The 14,948-nt window shown below is 40.6% G+C and overlaps 1 protein-coding gene across 1 annotated transcript in view; it reads left to right on the top strand.

The window, feature by feature from the left end:
* CNTN3 (contactin 3) overlaps positions 1-14,948 on the top strand; it is a 231,164-nt gene that overhangs the window by 195,599 nt on the left and 20,617 nt on the right. The window contains exons 10-11 of the mRNA XM_045022552.1: positions 6,933-7,060; positions 8,002-8,177. Of these exons, the coding sequence (XP_044878487.1) occupies positions 6,933-7,060; positions 8,002-8,177 (304 nt within the window). The remainder of the gene's footprint in view (positions 1-6,932; positions 7,061-8,001; positions 8,178-14,948) is intronic.

Raw genomic sequence — 14,948 nt, 5'->3', positions numbered from 1 at the left:
TGTGATCTGAAGAGTAACAAGCTTGTATTCACTTACTGTCTCATTATTGAGTCCTGATTTCACGCTACAGTCCTGTCTGGGACTGAATAAACAGGGTCCCCAGTAGCAAATACTGAGACGGGATCAGGGCTTTAATCTTGTGTGTTTATGGAGGGGCGGGTTTTAGTGAATAATCAGATCTAATTTAACTTGAATTTGATGAGTAAAATATACCGGTTTTACCTAGTTTTATAGTATGGGCCAGATTCCCTGCGCAAGCCACACTGGTCCTAGGAGTGGACACAAAAGTGGTTTCAGCTGGTGCTGAAGTCAATAAAAAGATTCGCATCGACTTAATCTGGGCATGGTTTATTTTTGAGCAGCGTGATGGGATAGAAATGCCCTGGCCTTAGCTGCTTTCTGCCAGGAATGCCCCCAGTGCCAGGGACTGGAAATTCTGTTGTTAGAGCTGCTGTAAGAACTCCATGCTACCCATGGATTACACAGGGGGAATCCTCAGATGGATGAAACAGGCTTTAGAGATGGGTTGTGTTGCCATACCCCTGGTCAGGCTGAGGATCAGGCCCTATGTGTTGAATTCTTATATGCTGTAATTAAATTCTCATGCATGATTAGCCACCTGATTTTTATCTAATGGCTACTGAACTACTTAGGGTGTCTTGAGGAGTTGGTGATGAGCTTATATTTATTGCATTGTCCATTATTGTCCTGACCTGATTATTATTTTATTGAAAACCCTTTAAGTTATACCTATTGTGACATACTGGGGCACAATCCAGACTAATGAGTAGCTGTGTCACCTCTCCCCTGCAACCTGTTGTGCCCTTCACAACGCCTTTTTGCTGTCGCCTACAATCTGGACTGCTCACAAAGAGCCTTCAGCATGTAAGTCACGCCCAGCTATGACTGTGTGTATTGCAGCTAGCCAGCCACACCTTGGCTTTTGCCAGCCTGGGTTATGCTGCAGAGTGACCCCAACACGCTCCCAGTCCCAGATCTTCCCCAGAAATGTATGTCCTGTACTGCCCAGCCCTTCTCTGGACAATACAAATGTATTAAGTGTGTTATTCCTTTAAGGGAATTACAAAATACATCTTATTGTTTTAAATAGTTATCCAGACACTTCAACTTAGACACATTGGATTAGCTAAAATAACAAAACAAGTTTATGAACTGCACAGAGATAGATTTTAAGTGAGTACAAGTAATGAGGCATAAAAGTCAGAAACGGTTACAAGAAAAATCAAGATAAAATGCTTATTGGTGGCTAATTTAATATTAGATTTAAAACAAAGATTTCCCACCACATGCTTCCAGCTGTCTGAGGGCAGGTCTACACTTAAAATGCTGCATCAGCACAGCTGACCCTATGCAGCTGTGCCATTTTAGTGCTTAAGTGAAGGGGCTCCTACACTGATGGGAGAACCTCTCCCATTGGCGTAGTTAATCCACCTCTGTGAGCGGTGGTAGCTATGTCAACATGAGAAGCTCTTCCATCGACATGGCACTGTCCACCGACTGTCTACCGACTGTTAAGTTGGTAGAACTACATTGCTCAGGGGTGTGGATTTTTCACACTCCTGAGCGACGTAGTCATACCAATATAGGTCTGTGTAGACCCCTCCTCCAGAGTCTGATGGCTGCTTCCTTTTTCTTTTCGGATACAGAGAATATGATGGGCAAGGAGAGAAAGAGGGGTGTCTTGCATTGTCTGCCCCTTCTTATTAAAGTTCTCTCCCCTCTTTGCGAAGCATTTCCAGCTGGGAGCAAGGTGACAGGCAGTCTGTCCATGCTGTGTCTTTGCTAAGATGTCGATTTTTGCCCCAACCCCCTTTCCTGCCAAAGAATAGCCATGTAGCAGGTAATGGTCCATCAGCCTTGTTTAGCGCTCTGCAGCTCCACTGCTGTAAGATCTCCTGTGTAGCCACTCTATGCCTGCGGGAGACGAAAAGTTGTTGAGTCCAAGAACTTAGCAAGATTTAAAAATAGATTGGACCCTTGCATGAATATTGAGAGTTATCATAATGATTTTTGGAAGGGATATTTAACCTCGTGCTTCAGGGCATAAGCCAGTCTCTAACTATTGGAGATCAGGATGACCACTAATGTTAGGGATAGATCACTAAAGGGTTTCTTATACCTTTATCTGAAGCTTCTGGAGACACAATAATGGACTACATGGACTGATCCAGTGTGGTAATTCCTGTGTTCCCACCCTACCTTCCTATCTCCTGGCTTATTGCCAAATTTTCCCATACAAAGCCATGCCTCAGATTGTCTAATAAAGGGCATGGGGCTAGCAGCCATGTCAGTGTATTTTCTCCTTCCTTCCCTGATACTTGGAGGAGAGATTACTATCAATGAACCATTTCTTCTATATCTATGGAGGTAGGAAGAGCTGTCATTTTTTTTGTGTTAAAAAAAAAATCAACCCTAATATTTTAACACCTTGGGCTTGATTATCAGTGAGACCGCAAATTAGCCTCCATGTATATACAAGTGCATGCATTTTTACTGCACTGTTTCCTGTTCACTTGCAAAGGCAGAATGTTAATGCACCAAAAGTGCATGTGCGGGTACTTGAAAATGGAATCTAGTCTCTGAAAATTAGTATTGAGTCTTTCTCTCTTGTGCTGTATTGAAATATACTATAAATATGTGGAATGCTAGAAAGCAGTCTCGTTTTTATGTATTATAAGCTAATAAGTAGAAATCTAGGTCACTTCTTGAAAGCCAGCCTGCTGGAAAGATATTTGCTTTGTTAAAAAGTGTAGATTTCTGACTCTTAATAAATATAAGTTTAGATTGTCTAGAATTACAGGGAGATGGTGGTGGAGGTTAGCAGATACTTCAGGGACAATTCTCTCCATCAGCTGAGCTGTATTTGCTGCTTTAGTAATTGAAAAAGTAAAGAGCTCGGTTTTTAATTTACCAATAGAGATTTTATTTTGACCATACAGTTTTTCAAGAATTGATTTGTTTTGTTTAATTCTGAAAAATAATGTGATTCTTAAATATATCCAGTTTTAATAAGCTTGTTCCTTCATTATTTCAGACAAGCTCGACTTGCAAATAGCTCAAAGCACTCTAAATGTCATTTGTTTTAATTAAACAATAGACTTTTTTTTTAACACCCTGATCCAATTTTCTCTTTTGCTTGATCTAAGGCCTTGTCAACACTCGATTTTTTTGCACTGAGATATCTACATCGATGTAGCTACACTAATGCAAACCCCTTGTGCAGAAAACACAGATTGTTATAGAGTCCAGCAGTTCAATAGATTGCTTCTAACCATGATTGATAACGTTCTAATAATACTTTCTCTTGAAGTTCTTATAACTATCTACAAAACCAATGAACCATGTCTGCAACATGCTTAAATGTCTATTAATTATTTATTAACCCTTAATCACTATGTATGTGCCATCTAATATACATTGTGACCAAAAGGCACTTGTAATGGTGCAGCTCACTCCAGTTTCACACCAAGTTAAGCCACACTACTGCAAATAACTTTTTACCCAAGAGCAGTGCCCACCTCCCACAGCAGTTTGGTGGCACCCCCAATTGTCTGATATGGGGTGCTGCCAAAGAGCAGTTCGGAGGTGTCGCCAAAGAGCTGATGTGGGGGCTCAGGGAAGGGATTGTGGGACGGTAGAGACCAGAGAGCGGCGGGAAGGCGGGGGCCTCGGAGGAGGTGGATTGAGGGTGGGAAGAGGCAGAGTGAAGGCGGGGCTTTGGGGAAGGAACAGAGTGGGGTGGGGCCTTAGGGTGGAGCAGGAGGTGGAGCACCCCTGGGCAAAAGTAAAAGTAGGCGCCTATGATCCCAATCCACCGCCCCCCCCCAACACACAAATACGTAGTCAAGAATCTAGATATATCTAGTGATACTGTTTTTGCCAGATAAAATGTTCTAAATCTAAGTGAACATCTTAAAAATCTGAATCCACATAAATTTGTTTAATACATGCTTTCTCCTTCTCTTTAACATCCTCTTATTGCATCCTCTGCATATCTTTCTACAAATTAATAAGTTATTTTTCTCTTTCCAATTTTTGTTGACATTTTTTCTGATCCTAATTTTGTTTTTAGACTACATCTGTCCACTAGTATTTTGGGCTCTGTTTGTCAGCTCTGTAAAGGGTTACATAAGGATTTAAATGCAAGGGATTTGTAAATAATACGGAAATATCATTTGCATACTGGTGCAGTTTATTGTGTTTATTACTGTGTTCTAAATCTCCTAATTGGAGCTGCAGACAGGAAAAGAGGGTATGCAGACAGGAAAAGAGGGGTGGCTTATGCAAATAGGGGCAGCAGTAGTGAAAGGGAAACTAACTCAAATGTCTGAATTAAAGCATCTTCGTCACCCATTTTCACCCTTCTATGTGAATATTTTTGGACTGATGCAGTATCTAGACTAGCTCAGATACGCCAGGTTATACTGCAACCCTGCTCTCGCAACAGCCATTATGCAAGTGTGATATAGGGTAATTTTTCTCACAATAAGGTGGAAACTAAAGTTGATTGGGAAGTGATTTTTGACTTCTACAAAAAAAAGGTTAATGAAATGTTCATTGTTTAGTTTGCATTATTATTTTTCCTTGTAAGGTTGGTTTTTGAAGGGGTGGGGATAAGGTGCTGTTGAGACGCTGAAAAACCAAAACCAAAAATAATTGGTTTAAAACCTATTTTTCTTTGGTTGCCAAAAAAATACTAGTTTTTAATTTTAAGTTTTTCTATGAACATTTGAACATTTTTTACAAAAACTGACATTTTTCCATGAAAATTTCAATTTTGCTAAAAAAAACCCTCCTTTTCCAGGAGTGGGGGTGAAGAAAATTGACAACATTTTTAACCAGTTCTATTAGCAACACACATGTCCCTACAAAACAGGGCCAGCGGTGATCCCTCAGTTCCTTCCTCTCCCTTCCCCATCCTATCGCTCCAAGCATGCCAGGTGTCTACTGTGGTTGACCAGTGTCGTCATCCTATATCCTCTGGCTGCATAAACATACATATGCATCTTTCCGCAGCCCTCAGAGTGACACACTCCTTGCATGGCTGCGTGACATTTGCCACAGTGGAAGGTTATCTTAACTGTATCTTCGCTGTGTGGGTACACTAACCAAATCAGGTCCCAGGCAGCCAGACTGCCTCTGGTGTATTATACTGCCAGTGAGCACCATGCACGCTATGTGGCTGAGAGCGTCTGCCACAGCAATGAAGGAGCTCCTGTCTGAATAGGTGAGTATTATTGTTTAAAATTGAGAGTAGACCCCGAGTAAAGACAAATGATAAAACTTGTACTGGGGATGCATGTCAGATCGTTGGAGTTAGAAACAAATTTGAATTTTTTATCTTCTCAGATGCATTTGAACATTTTTCATGTTATTACAAGAGAATGTTAAAGTGATAAATTTAAGCTCTAATTTTTGCAGGCATGTATTTCGTTATGCATTATTATCATCACACTTGCCTTTTAAACTGTCATGCATTAGTCATAAGTACTTTTCTTATTCTTTACCCTGAACATCTGTCCGTATGTATCCTCAAATTAACAATGCAAAGTGTCTTTTGTAATCCAAAGCTGCTTCGTTATTTATTGTACTAGTGGATAAACCTGTTAGTTTAATTGTTTGCATCTTGGTATATTTAAATATTCTCTCCTTTCAGCTAGTCTAAAAGAAGAGCATTCCTGAAACACATACAGCCGCTGTATGTGGTTTTAAGGGTTAATTGGGCAATTGTTCCACCTTAAGGTTAAGAGCAGTGTAGCAATAGTATGGAGCCTGGCTACAGTATCTTAGTCGTGATCTGTGATCACAGATGATTGTTGGTTTTATACAATCATAGTGGAGATGAAGGTCATTGATTCCATCAAACCACAAGAATAAGTTGTAGTCTGGAAGTGCTACATTTATTCACTCTATAGCAAATATTACCCTGAAACATGAGTGTCTGTTGCGCCTAGAAAAAAAACATTTTGTATTGTGTATTATTTGCAGGATAACTAAATCCCATGTATCAGAGTAGCAGCCGTGTTAGTCTGTATCCGCAAAAAGAACAGGAGTACTTGTGGCACCTTAAAGACTAACAAATTTATTGAAGCATGAGCTTTCGTGAGCTACAGCTCACTTCTTCGGATGCATAGAATGGAACACACAGACAGGAGATATTTATACATACAGAGAACATGAAATGGTGGAAGTATGCATACCAACAGGAAGAGTCTAATCAATTGAGATGAGCTATCATCAGCAGGAGGAAAAAAACTGTTTGAAGTGATAATTAAGATGGCCCATAGAAGGTGTGAGGAGAACTCCCATGTACTCTATTAATGACGGTACAGCCCACTGAAACAAGCACCTTCTAAGGGACAAGTTTTGTTTCCAATACACAGCTGAAGCAACCAGGCGGTGCACTCAGATCTTTCCTTCACATCTGCCATGCAGATCTCTCTCCAAGCCAAAGAGTGGCAGCAGAGCTTCTCAGTCACTACCGTTGCAGTTTCAGGGCTGCACTACCCCTTGCAGCCATCTTGCCTCCTTTTGCAGGACCCCAAATTAACAACCAAACACCTAGGCAGAGCCATGCTCTGCAGTATAGGGGTGGTAGAGAGCTAAGGAAGAAACTTTTATGCAGACAACAGGAAACCTGCCTCTCCCAGGCTCTGGAACCAGTTTTGGGGGAGGAGCCAAGGTTCTGGATTGTCCCCAAGGAGAACAGACTTGTTAATGTATTTTCTATAGCATGCGAACACACAGTGGGCCAGATTCCTCTGCTGCATATCATCACTGCATAGCAGTTAAATTTTAAAACATCAGTTTGGAGATTGATCCATTTTGCAGTGATGTAATAAGGTGAATGTTCATTTGTCTTCTGCAAACCAGTGATGCATTTTTCGTCTCTCCATCATTTTTTTTTTTAGAATAACGTTATTAAAAGATGGAGGCCTAAGCCTAGCTAATGTGACTAAATTAGATGCTGGAAGTTACTCTTGCCTGGCAGAGAATCAGTTTGGAACAGCTAGTAGCACAACAAGCTTAATAGTTACAGGTATGTTTGGGGGGGTTTAATACGATTATTTGAAATGGCTCTGAATTGCAATAAGTCCAGCAAGTAGAATCTATAAGAAGCATAGGAGTTCAAAATTTGGGCTGTAGTGGGTATATTGTGTGTGAATGGAGGTAAAGGGTCTGAGGAGTTGTATGTTTAAAATAGGTAAATAAAAAGAGATAGTTCTGGCTCTTTTTTAAATTTAGAGGGGAAATCTCTAATCTATATTGTGAAATAGTTACTAGACCAGGGCACTTGGAGTAAAGTCATCTGGATACAACTACTGGCTTGCACACTGACTCATTGTATAATCTAGGACAAAAAATTAAACCATGCTTCCTCAGTTTGGCTATCTGTAAAATGGGTCTATTTTTTACTTTCAGTTTCAACCTGTTTTGAGAGTTAACTGGTGTTTGTAAAGCACTTTGAGATAGATTAATCGCTAAAATTACCACATTCTGTGAAGTATCAGAGGGGTAGCCATGTTAGTCTGGATCTCTCTTTGCTGCTTTCACATTCTGTGCTTGCTCGACATGTAGATCTTCCACTAATAATACAAAAAACATGCAGGAAAATCCAACAGAAATCCACAGTGTGGATCAGAGAGGAAGATTTTTCCTTTAATTATTAGCAATATTAGATTTTCTATAGAACTGTACTTTTTTGTGTGTGTTGCAATTTGTTGAGCACTACAAACTACGCAGCAGGTCACATTATACTCTGAGCCACAAGGATCTCCTATTGAGGTTAATAAGCTCTCACAATACTTCAGGAACAGAATTCGATCAATAATATTTGCAATGTGGAATTTTACTAACCTAAAGTGACTGCCACTGGTCAAATGCATCTTATAGAATGTGAATGTTTAAAGCAAGCTCAGTAACACAGAAAGGTGGGATAACTGCTGAGATGGTTAAAATGACTATTTCTGCTCTCCATAGAGCCAACAAGGATAATTCTGGCACCTTCAAACATGGATGTGACCGTTGGAGAGAGTGTAATCTTGCCGTGCCAAGTTCAGCACGATCCATTGCTAGACATTGGTTTCGCATGGTATTTCAATGGAACGCTCACCGATTTCAAAAGAGATGCCTCTCATTTTGAGAAAGTAGGTGGGGTAAGTTGTGAACATTTGTTTCTCTGATTATAGGTGCATGTATCTTGAAGACAAGGTTGACTTAAAAGAGCAAAAATGTTGCACACTTTGTGACTTCAGTTTTTTGTTTTGTTTTTGTTTTTTTAAATTTAACATGGTAGCCAAAATACAACCAGATCTTCTCTTCTTATGGTACGTCTACACTGCAGCTGGGAGTATGCTTCCCACCTTGAATAGACAGATGCATGCTAGCTCTGCTTAAGCCAGCACACTAAAAATAGCAGTGTAGCTAGAGGTAGCCCAGTTGCCAGCTCAGGCTAGCCAGTTGAGAACAAACCCACCTGGGCTCCTTGGTGGGCTAGCCTGAGTCCCCGTCTGTGCTGGCCCCAGCTACACTGCTATTTTTAACATCCTAGCTTGAGCAGAGCTAACGTGTCTGTCTACCCGAGCTGGGAAGCCCACTCCCAGCTGCAGGGTTGTCACACCCTTAGTATTGTAGAATTGCCTTCCCCAAAGGAGATCAGCTGTTCAGAATTACAGGCACAGACCTTGCTGCTGTACATATTCCATAATGCAGATATTAGATACCTGAAGCCCAATAACACAAAAGAATTTAAAAATTACGAAAGTTATGTACACCCCACAACCACAATATCTCTTTGAATCATAGGTGAGGATCCAGATAAATTGAAAACAAGTTGTTTGCTGCCACACATAAATCTGTTTAAATAGGTACTTCATGAGATGCATCCCATGTTCTTCGCAGTGTTTGCATTCCTCAATGGTGCACAACGTAGATGTTTTAGTCTTTGCCACAGTCAACCACAAATTGACTTTACCATCAAATATATTTTTTCCAAACAATATCACTTTGATTCATACCTAAAAATACTGAAGTCTCCATGAATAAGCATCAGAGAGGGCTCCTATTATCCTGACATTACGTAGTCCGCTTAAGAGAGAGCAATATCCGAGTTAGATGTGTCAGCAGTGCAGTTCTACAAAGCAAGGCTGGTAAGAAGTTTGTGTGAACCTTATGTCGAGTTTGTCTGTGTAGATTTGTACCACCTCAAATTTCACTCCGAGGTTTGGGTTTAAACCCACACAAAGTTTTAACATAACTGTTACAAGAGATCTCTATATGTGTATATAGGTAAATAATTAGGGTGCTAGAAGAGAGTTACTCAAGAATATGTAGCAGAGTTCCTGCATTGTAGGACCAATAACATTTGCTGTGCACTGTGAATGGCTTCCTCTGTGTAGCTCTCTACATCAGCTCTTCATAAAAATTGCTGAGTGTCACCTGGTTTTGCATCCAACTACTGTGCAATGGCATTACATAGTTTCAAAGGAACATTCATAAATGGGTTCAAGATGATTGGAAGGTTTGTGTAAGCCTTGGAGACCCTTTGATAAATCTGAAAGGCATTTCAGATTTGTAACTGTCAAATCTTCATATCCCCAAAAGAACTAAAAGAGGATTTAAACACCTCTCCATCCCAGGCAAAGGCAACAGTTATCAGCTTGAGCTCCCTTCAAGACCAAAGCTGGAATGTGCAAATTACTGCCCCAGTATCTGGTATAGGGGAGGACCATTCATTCCTTCATCAGTACAGACTAAAGCATGACATAAATCCAGGATGATCTTTTCAAAGCTGTGTCTATGCGGGGACATGTTATAAACATAGCAGACAGTATAAGACCCCGCGTCATCTGAATATTTTGGCCTAATTTGAAATAATGTATTTGAATGATACAGGTATGTAAATAAAAAAAATATATTAAAAGTTTGAGGCCAGATCCTTAGCTGGTGTAAATTGGCATAGTTCATTGTAGTCAATGGTGCTATACTGATTTACATCAGCGGAGGATCTGGCCCATGTACGCTGTTTCTAAGGACTCAATGCAATTATTGTCTGAGTGCTCACGTTCTCCAGTGCTCCTCCTGATGTATGGTTCTGCACCACTCCCTGCTCTGGGCGGTGTCACAAAAGCCACAATCTGGGCTTCTAATTGAGACATTCGGCTCTTGTAAAATACTTGTCTATATTTTCAGACACTCGCTGAATTGTGTCAGTCTCTGAACGCTTTCTGTCTAGTTAGCAAAATGGTTGGTTGATTACAGTGAATGAGCAAACTTGGCTTCTAAAATTTTAAGCTTCCAGACTCTACAACACAAAAGAGGATTGCTTCATTTTAAAATCAGGTGCTGTATTTCGTTTTTAGTCACACACATGAGAAAAGCTCCAGGTTTTCCCTTTCACTGCTTAAAGCTTACTTTTCCATTTGTTATAATAATGGGGGTCTCTCACATCCTGGTAAGTATCCTAGACTGGGATTCTTCAGTTTAGAAAATATATGACTAAAGGGGGATATGATAGAGAGCTATAAAACCATGAATGGCGTGAAGGAAGTAAATGAAGAGATATTATTTACTCCTTCACGTGACACAAGAGCGAGGGGTCACCCAAGGAAATTAATAGGCAGTAGGTTTAAATCAAACATAAGGAAGCACTTCTTCACACAACACACAGTTAACCTGTGGAACTCATTGCTGGGGATGTCATGAAGGCCAAAATTATAACTGGATTCAAAAAAGTATTAGATAACTTCATGGAAGATAGGTCCATCAGTGGCTGTTAGCCATTGGGTCAGGGATGCAGCCCCATGCTCTGGGCATCCCTAAACCTCTGACTACCAGAATCTGGGACTGGATCATAGGGGAATGATCATTCAATAAGTTTCTTTGTTCTGTTCATTCCCTCTGAAGGATCTGGCACAGCCACTGTTGGAAGAGAGGATACTGGGCTAGATGGACATTGGCCTGACCCCATGTGGCAATTCATATGTTCTTATTCACTGTATGAAAAAATAGCTAGAGACCCCAGTTTTGGTGGTGGCTGGCAGTGACTGCGGCAAATGCAAAGTAACTTTTCAATTGATGTTTTCTCTTTGAGATGAGCAATGATGTAATAATGTAGTGGGAGTTCCTGGAACATTCTTGAGGAAAGTGGCGTGCCTTCAATCTTTGACATATAGCAGCTCTTAGAAAGGTTATGGTAGCACCTGTTATGCAACATACAGCTCTTCCATATGGACCCCCAAAATGCCAGGATATAACATTGTTTTACGTCTCTTTTTTGTTAGAAAGATAAGTCATAGGAGCAGCATGGCAAATCAAGCAGTTTTTGAAATTGTGAACAGATTGCCTGTAAACTGCTTCAGATATCACCTGTTCAGACAATCCAGCAGCAGTTGAAATTGTCTTCCAGCCAGCAAAATGAAATGCAAGGATGGATTTAGTTTGTTTTCAGTCCAATTCCATCCAGGAGCAGTAAGAACAGATGCACACTTGCAGACATACACAGAGCAAAGCTGCAGCATGGATTCCCTTTTAACACTAACCATGTTGGTTCACTCCACGCTGGCCTTAGCTTGTAAGTTCTGTGGAGCACAATGCCGTAACAGGTGCTCATATAGTATGGGCTGCCAGTTTGTATTGCATAGGTTAGGATAGAATGCAGCAGGGAAGGTGACCTTCCTATCACCTTAAATTGTCCACACTAGCAAAGATTTAATTGTGCTGGCCAGAGATGCCAATGAAACTTACTCTGTTGCGACCTCTCTAATGATCAATGACAGTAGAGAGCACAAGCTATGTCGCAGCAGTGTTGGCCAAGTATTTTCAGGGTATCCCAGAATGATTTATGTGAAACTTCAGGACTTTGATAGCAGCATATTATTTGGGATGTAATGTATGAAAAATATTGGAACTTATTCTACAGAACTCTATTGTTTACCGCAACTAAAAAGGGGATTTGGTTTAGCCCACTCTAAATTGTCATCCAAGGAGCAGTCAGACTTTTATTTAAAGTAACATTATTTTATTTGACAATCCTCTGGGTAAATTTATGTGTAGAAGGCTTAGTATAAGATTAGTTTGTGCTGATAAATTGCATTACTGAGAATATGTGCTGAATGCGCACTTCCTGTCAGGTAGTTTCTGTACTCCAGGTTGCCTTTGCATTGCTCGGTCTCAGGGTCTAATCTGCTATTGGTGATGTGATTACAGCACATGTAGAGATACACAAATTAGCTTTAATCTAGCTAGCTCAAGTTCCAGTAGCAGTGAAGTCACGGCAGCATTCACTTCAGCAATAGCCACCTAAGGACATCTGCAAGGTCTCAGGTGGGCTTATAAGCCCATGTTGAAGCCCCGTGTTGCCATCACTTCACTGCTATTGGTTCCCAAGCTGACTAGGTTAAAGCTACCTTGGATATGTCTACACATATTGCAGTCATGCGTCCTGATTTGCAGTGTAGACATACCCTCAGTATATTGTGGGGTATTGCAGCCAATGTTAGCATTGTCTTGTAAATTCTTTTCCTGTAATTATTTACATCTACATTATATTAGTGAACATAACATTACATTTATTTATTCCTGTATAGTAAGGAGAGCTGTTAAAAACATGCTTTTAGGTTGCATTACACAAAGAGGTTATGGGTAGTATTAGTAGGACCAGCACTTAAAAAAATCAAAACTAAAGGCTTGATTTTGCTCTCATTCAAGTCAGCAGTGAAATTTCTTTTGACTTGAATGAAGCAAGAATAATCCCTGAGACACAAGCTGGTAACAATATTGCAAGTTTATGTAACACTTATTTTAGAGCCTTGTATTTTAATAATGGGCAATCTCTGGAAACAAATGATCCTTGAAATATTAGGATCAAAATGCAAGTGCTAATGGCGGTGAACATAAAACAAACACCCCAAAGAGTTTCAATGTTTATTCATTCAGATTGCAATCTCAAAGAAACCCTTAGCAAAGAGTGCCCATGTACATTTCTGAGTGACTTTGGCATACATTTGTAAGTGCAGTAAGGGTTATAAAACAACAATCATCCAAAGCAGTGGCACTTCTCCTTTCTCCCGCGCATCATTAAATCACCAGCCACATGACCAATATAACTGAAAGGTCCCACCAGACAGGACTCCCACCCTCAGATGCATCACTCCTCTGCCTGACAAATGGGTTTGAAAGCATGCTTGGAAGGTCAACACATTTTAGTAAACAAGAGGAAAACTTCTCAAGTCTTCCAGGATGTGTCTGTTCCAAAAGGGGGCATATCTTCATTCTGTGGAAGGGCAACTTATTCAGAATAAAAGTCACTCTGAGGAGGAAGCTAGTCACCAAATGGGAGGAAGAGGTGGTGTATTAAAAAATTGCATAGCTGTTGAGAGGTGGAGAACATTTACTGAGGAGTTTTACTCTTGCGACTTAAAACACTTAATTCTCACCTGCATTGCTGCAAAACGACTGTTAGTCTATAAGGTGCCACAGGATTCTTTGCTGTTAATTCTCACCAGTGCACTCCAAACTTAGACACGCTAAAAATTCTCTGTCCATGAGTAGTCTCCCATTAAAGATGCAGGTAGGGCAAAGTGGACTGTTGTAGCAGTCTACTCTCTTATGACCTCAGTCCTGGAGGGTGCTAAACAACTCTACAAGATGTGGTCAGCACCCTTTCCTCCCACTGAAGTCAATGGGAGTTGAGGGTGTGGAATACCACTCAGGATCAGCTCTAAATGTGGAAAGTTCATAGAAATGTAGGATTGGAAAGGACCTCAATAGGTAATCTAGTCCACCCCCTGAGCTGAGGAAGATTAAGTATACATAAACCATCCCGTTCTTAAACTCCACTGATGGGGATTCCATAACCTCCCTAAGTAACCTGTTTCAGTGCTTAACTATTCTTATAGTCCGAAAAATGTTCTTAATATCTAACCTAAATCTCCCTTGCTGTAAACTAGCAACCGTTTATGTATTTGAAGACTGTTCTGTCCCCGCTCAGTCTTCTCTTCTGTAAACTAAATGTATCTACTTTCAGCCTTTCCTTACAGGTCATGTTTTCTATGGCTTTGATGTTTACAGTGGCCTAATTGGTCTGTGTGTTTTTCTTAAATGTTCTAGCCATTCAGAACTACTTTACTACTCTTCTCTGGCTGGATTGTTTCTGTCTGAGGCTTGGTTGACGTCAATAATAATAATAATAATAAATTAATTAATGTATTCTATTTTATTGGTATTAGAGGCTTCAGCCAAGATTCATGCAAACCCCCAGTCAAGCAGTCCCTCTCTAAAGAGCTTACAGTCTAAGTACACAAGAAAAAAGATGGGAGGAGAAACAGAAGCACAATCAAGTGATGAATGACTTGCCCAAAGTCACTCAGATCAGTAGCAGCACCATGATTAGGACTCACAGTCCAGTGTCCTGTCCCGTAGACTACATGACCTCTCTAGACAATGCTCCCTCTCCTGTAATAACCCTTGAATAGAGGTCCTCAGGTAGTGAACCTTTCTACCAACTAAATGATCCATAGATGGCCAGTTTAGAATTCTTCTGCAAGTGGCAGGATTTCCAGGCTATAATCAGGCTGAGTTAGGGGGACCAGGTTCTGATTTTGGCTCCATGAGTGTAAATCCAGCATAGTTCCTTTGGAGTCAGTTTGACCCCAGATTTACCCCAGTATAACTGAGTTTAGAGACTCATCTCTTGGGAAGATGGGCTATGAAATGCCTTATAAGGAGTTACTCAGCAGCAAGAAAGAGGGGATATCCCTTCTTCTGAAGAATCTTCCTCTGTGGCTGTACAAAGGGAAAGAGTGTATCCAATGCAGGATCAAACCCTAAAGCAGTACTGCAGAAATAAATGTTAAGTTGCAAACCTAACACTTCCCAGTGCATTTTGAAATTACAGCTATCAGTCAAGACTCACGTCTACCCTCTCC

The sequence above is a fragment of the Mauremys mutica genome, chromosome 7, assembly GCF_020497125.1.
Source record: "Mauremys mutica isolate MM-2020 ecotype Southern chromosome 7, ASM2049712v1, whole genome shotgun sequence".
NCBI lineage: Eukaryota > Metazoa > Chordata > Testudines > Geoemydidae > Mauremys > Mauremys mutica.
Note: the sequence above shows the minus strand (reverse complement) of the source record. Positions and strands in the feature narration are given on the sequence as shown.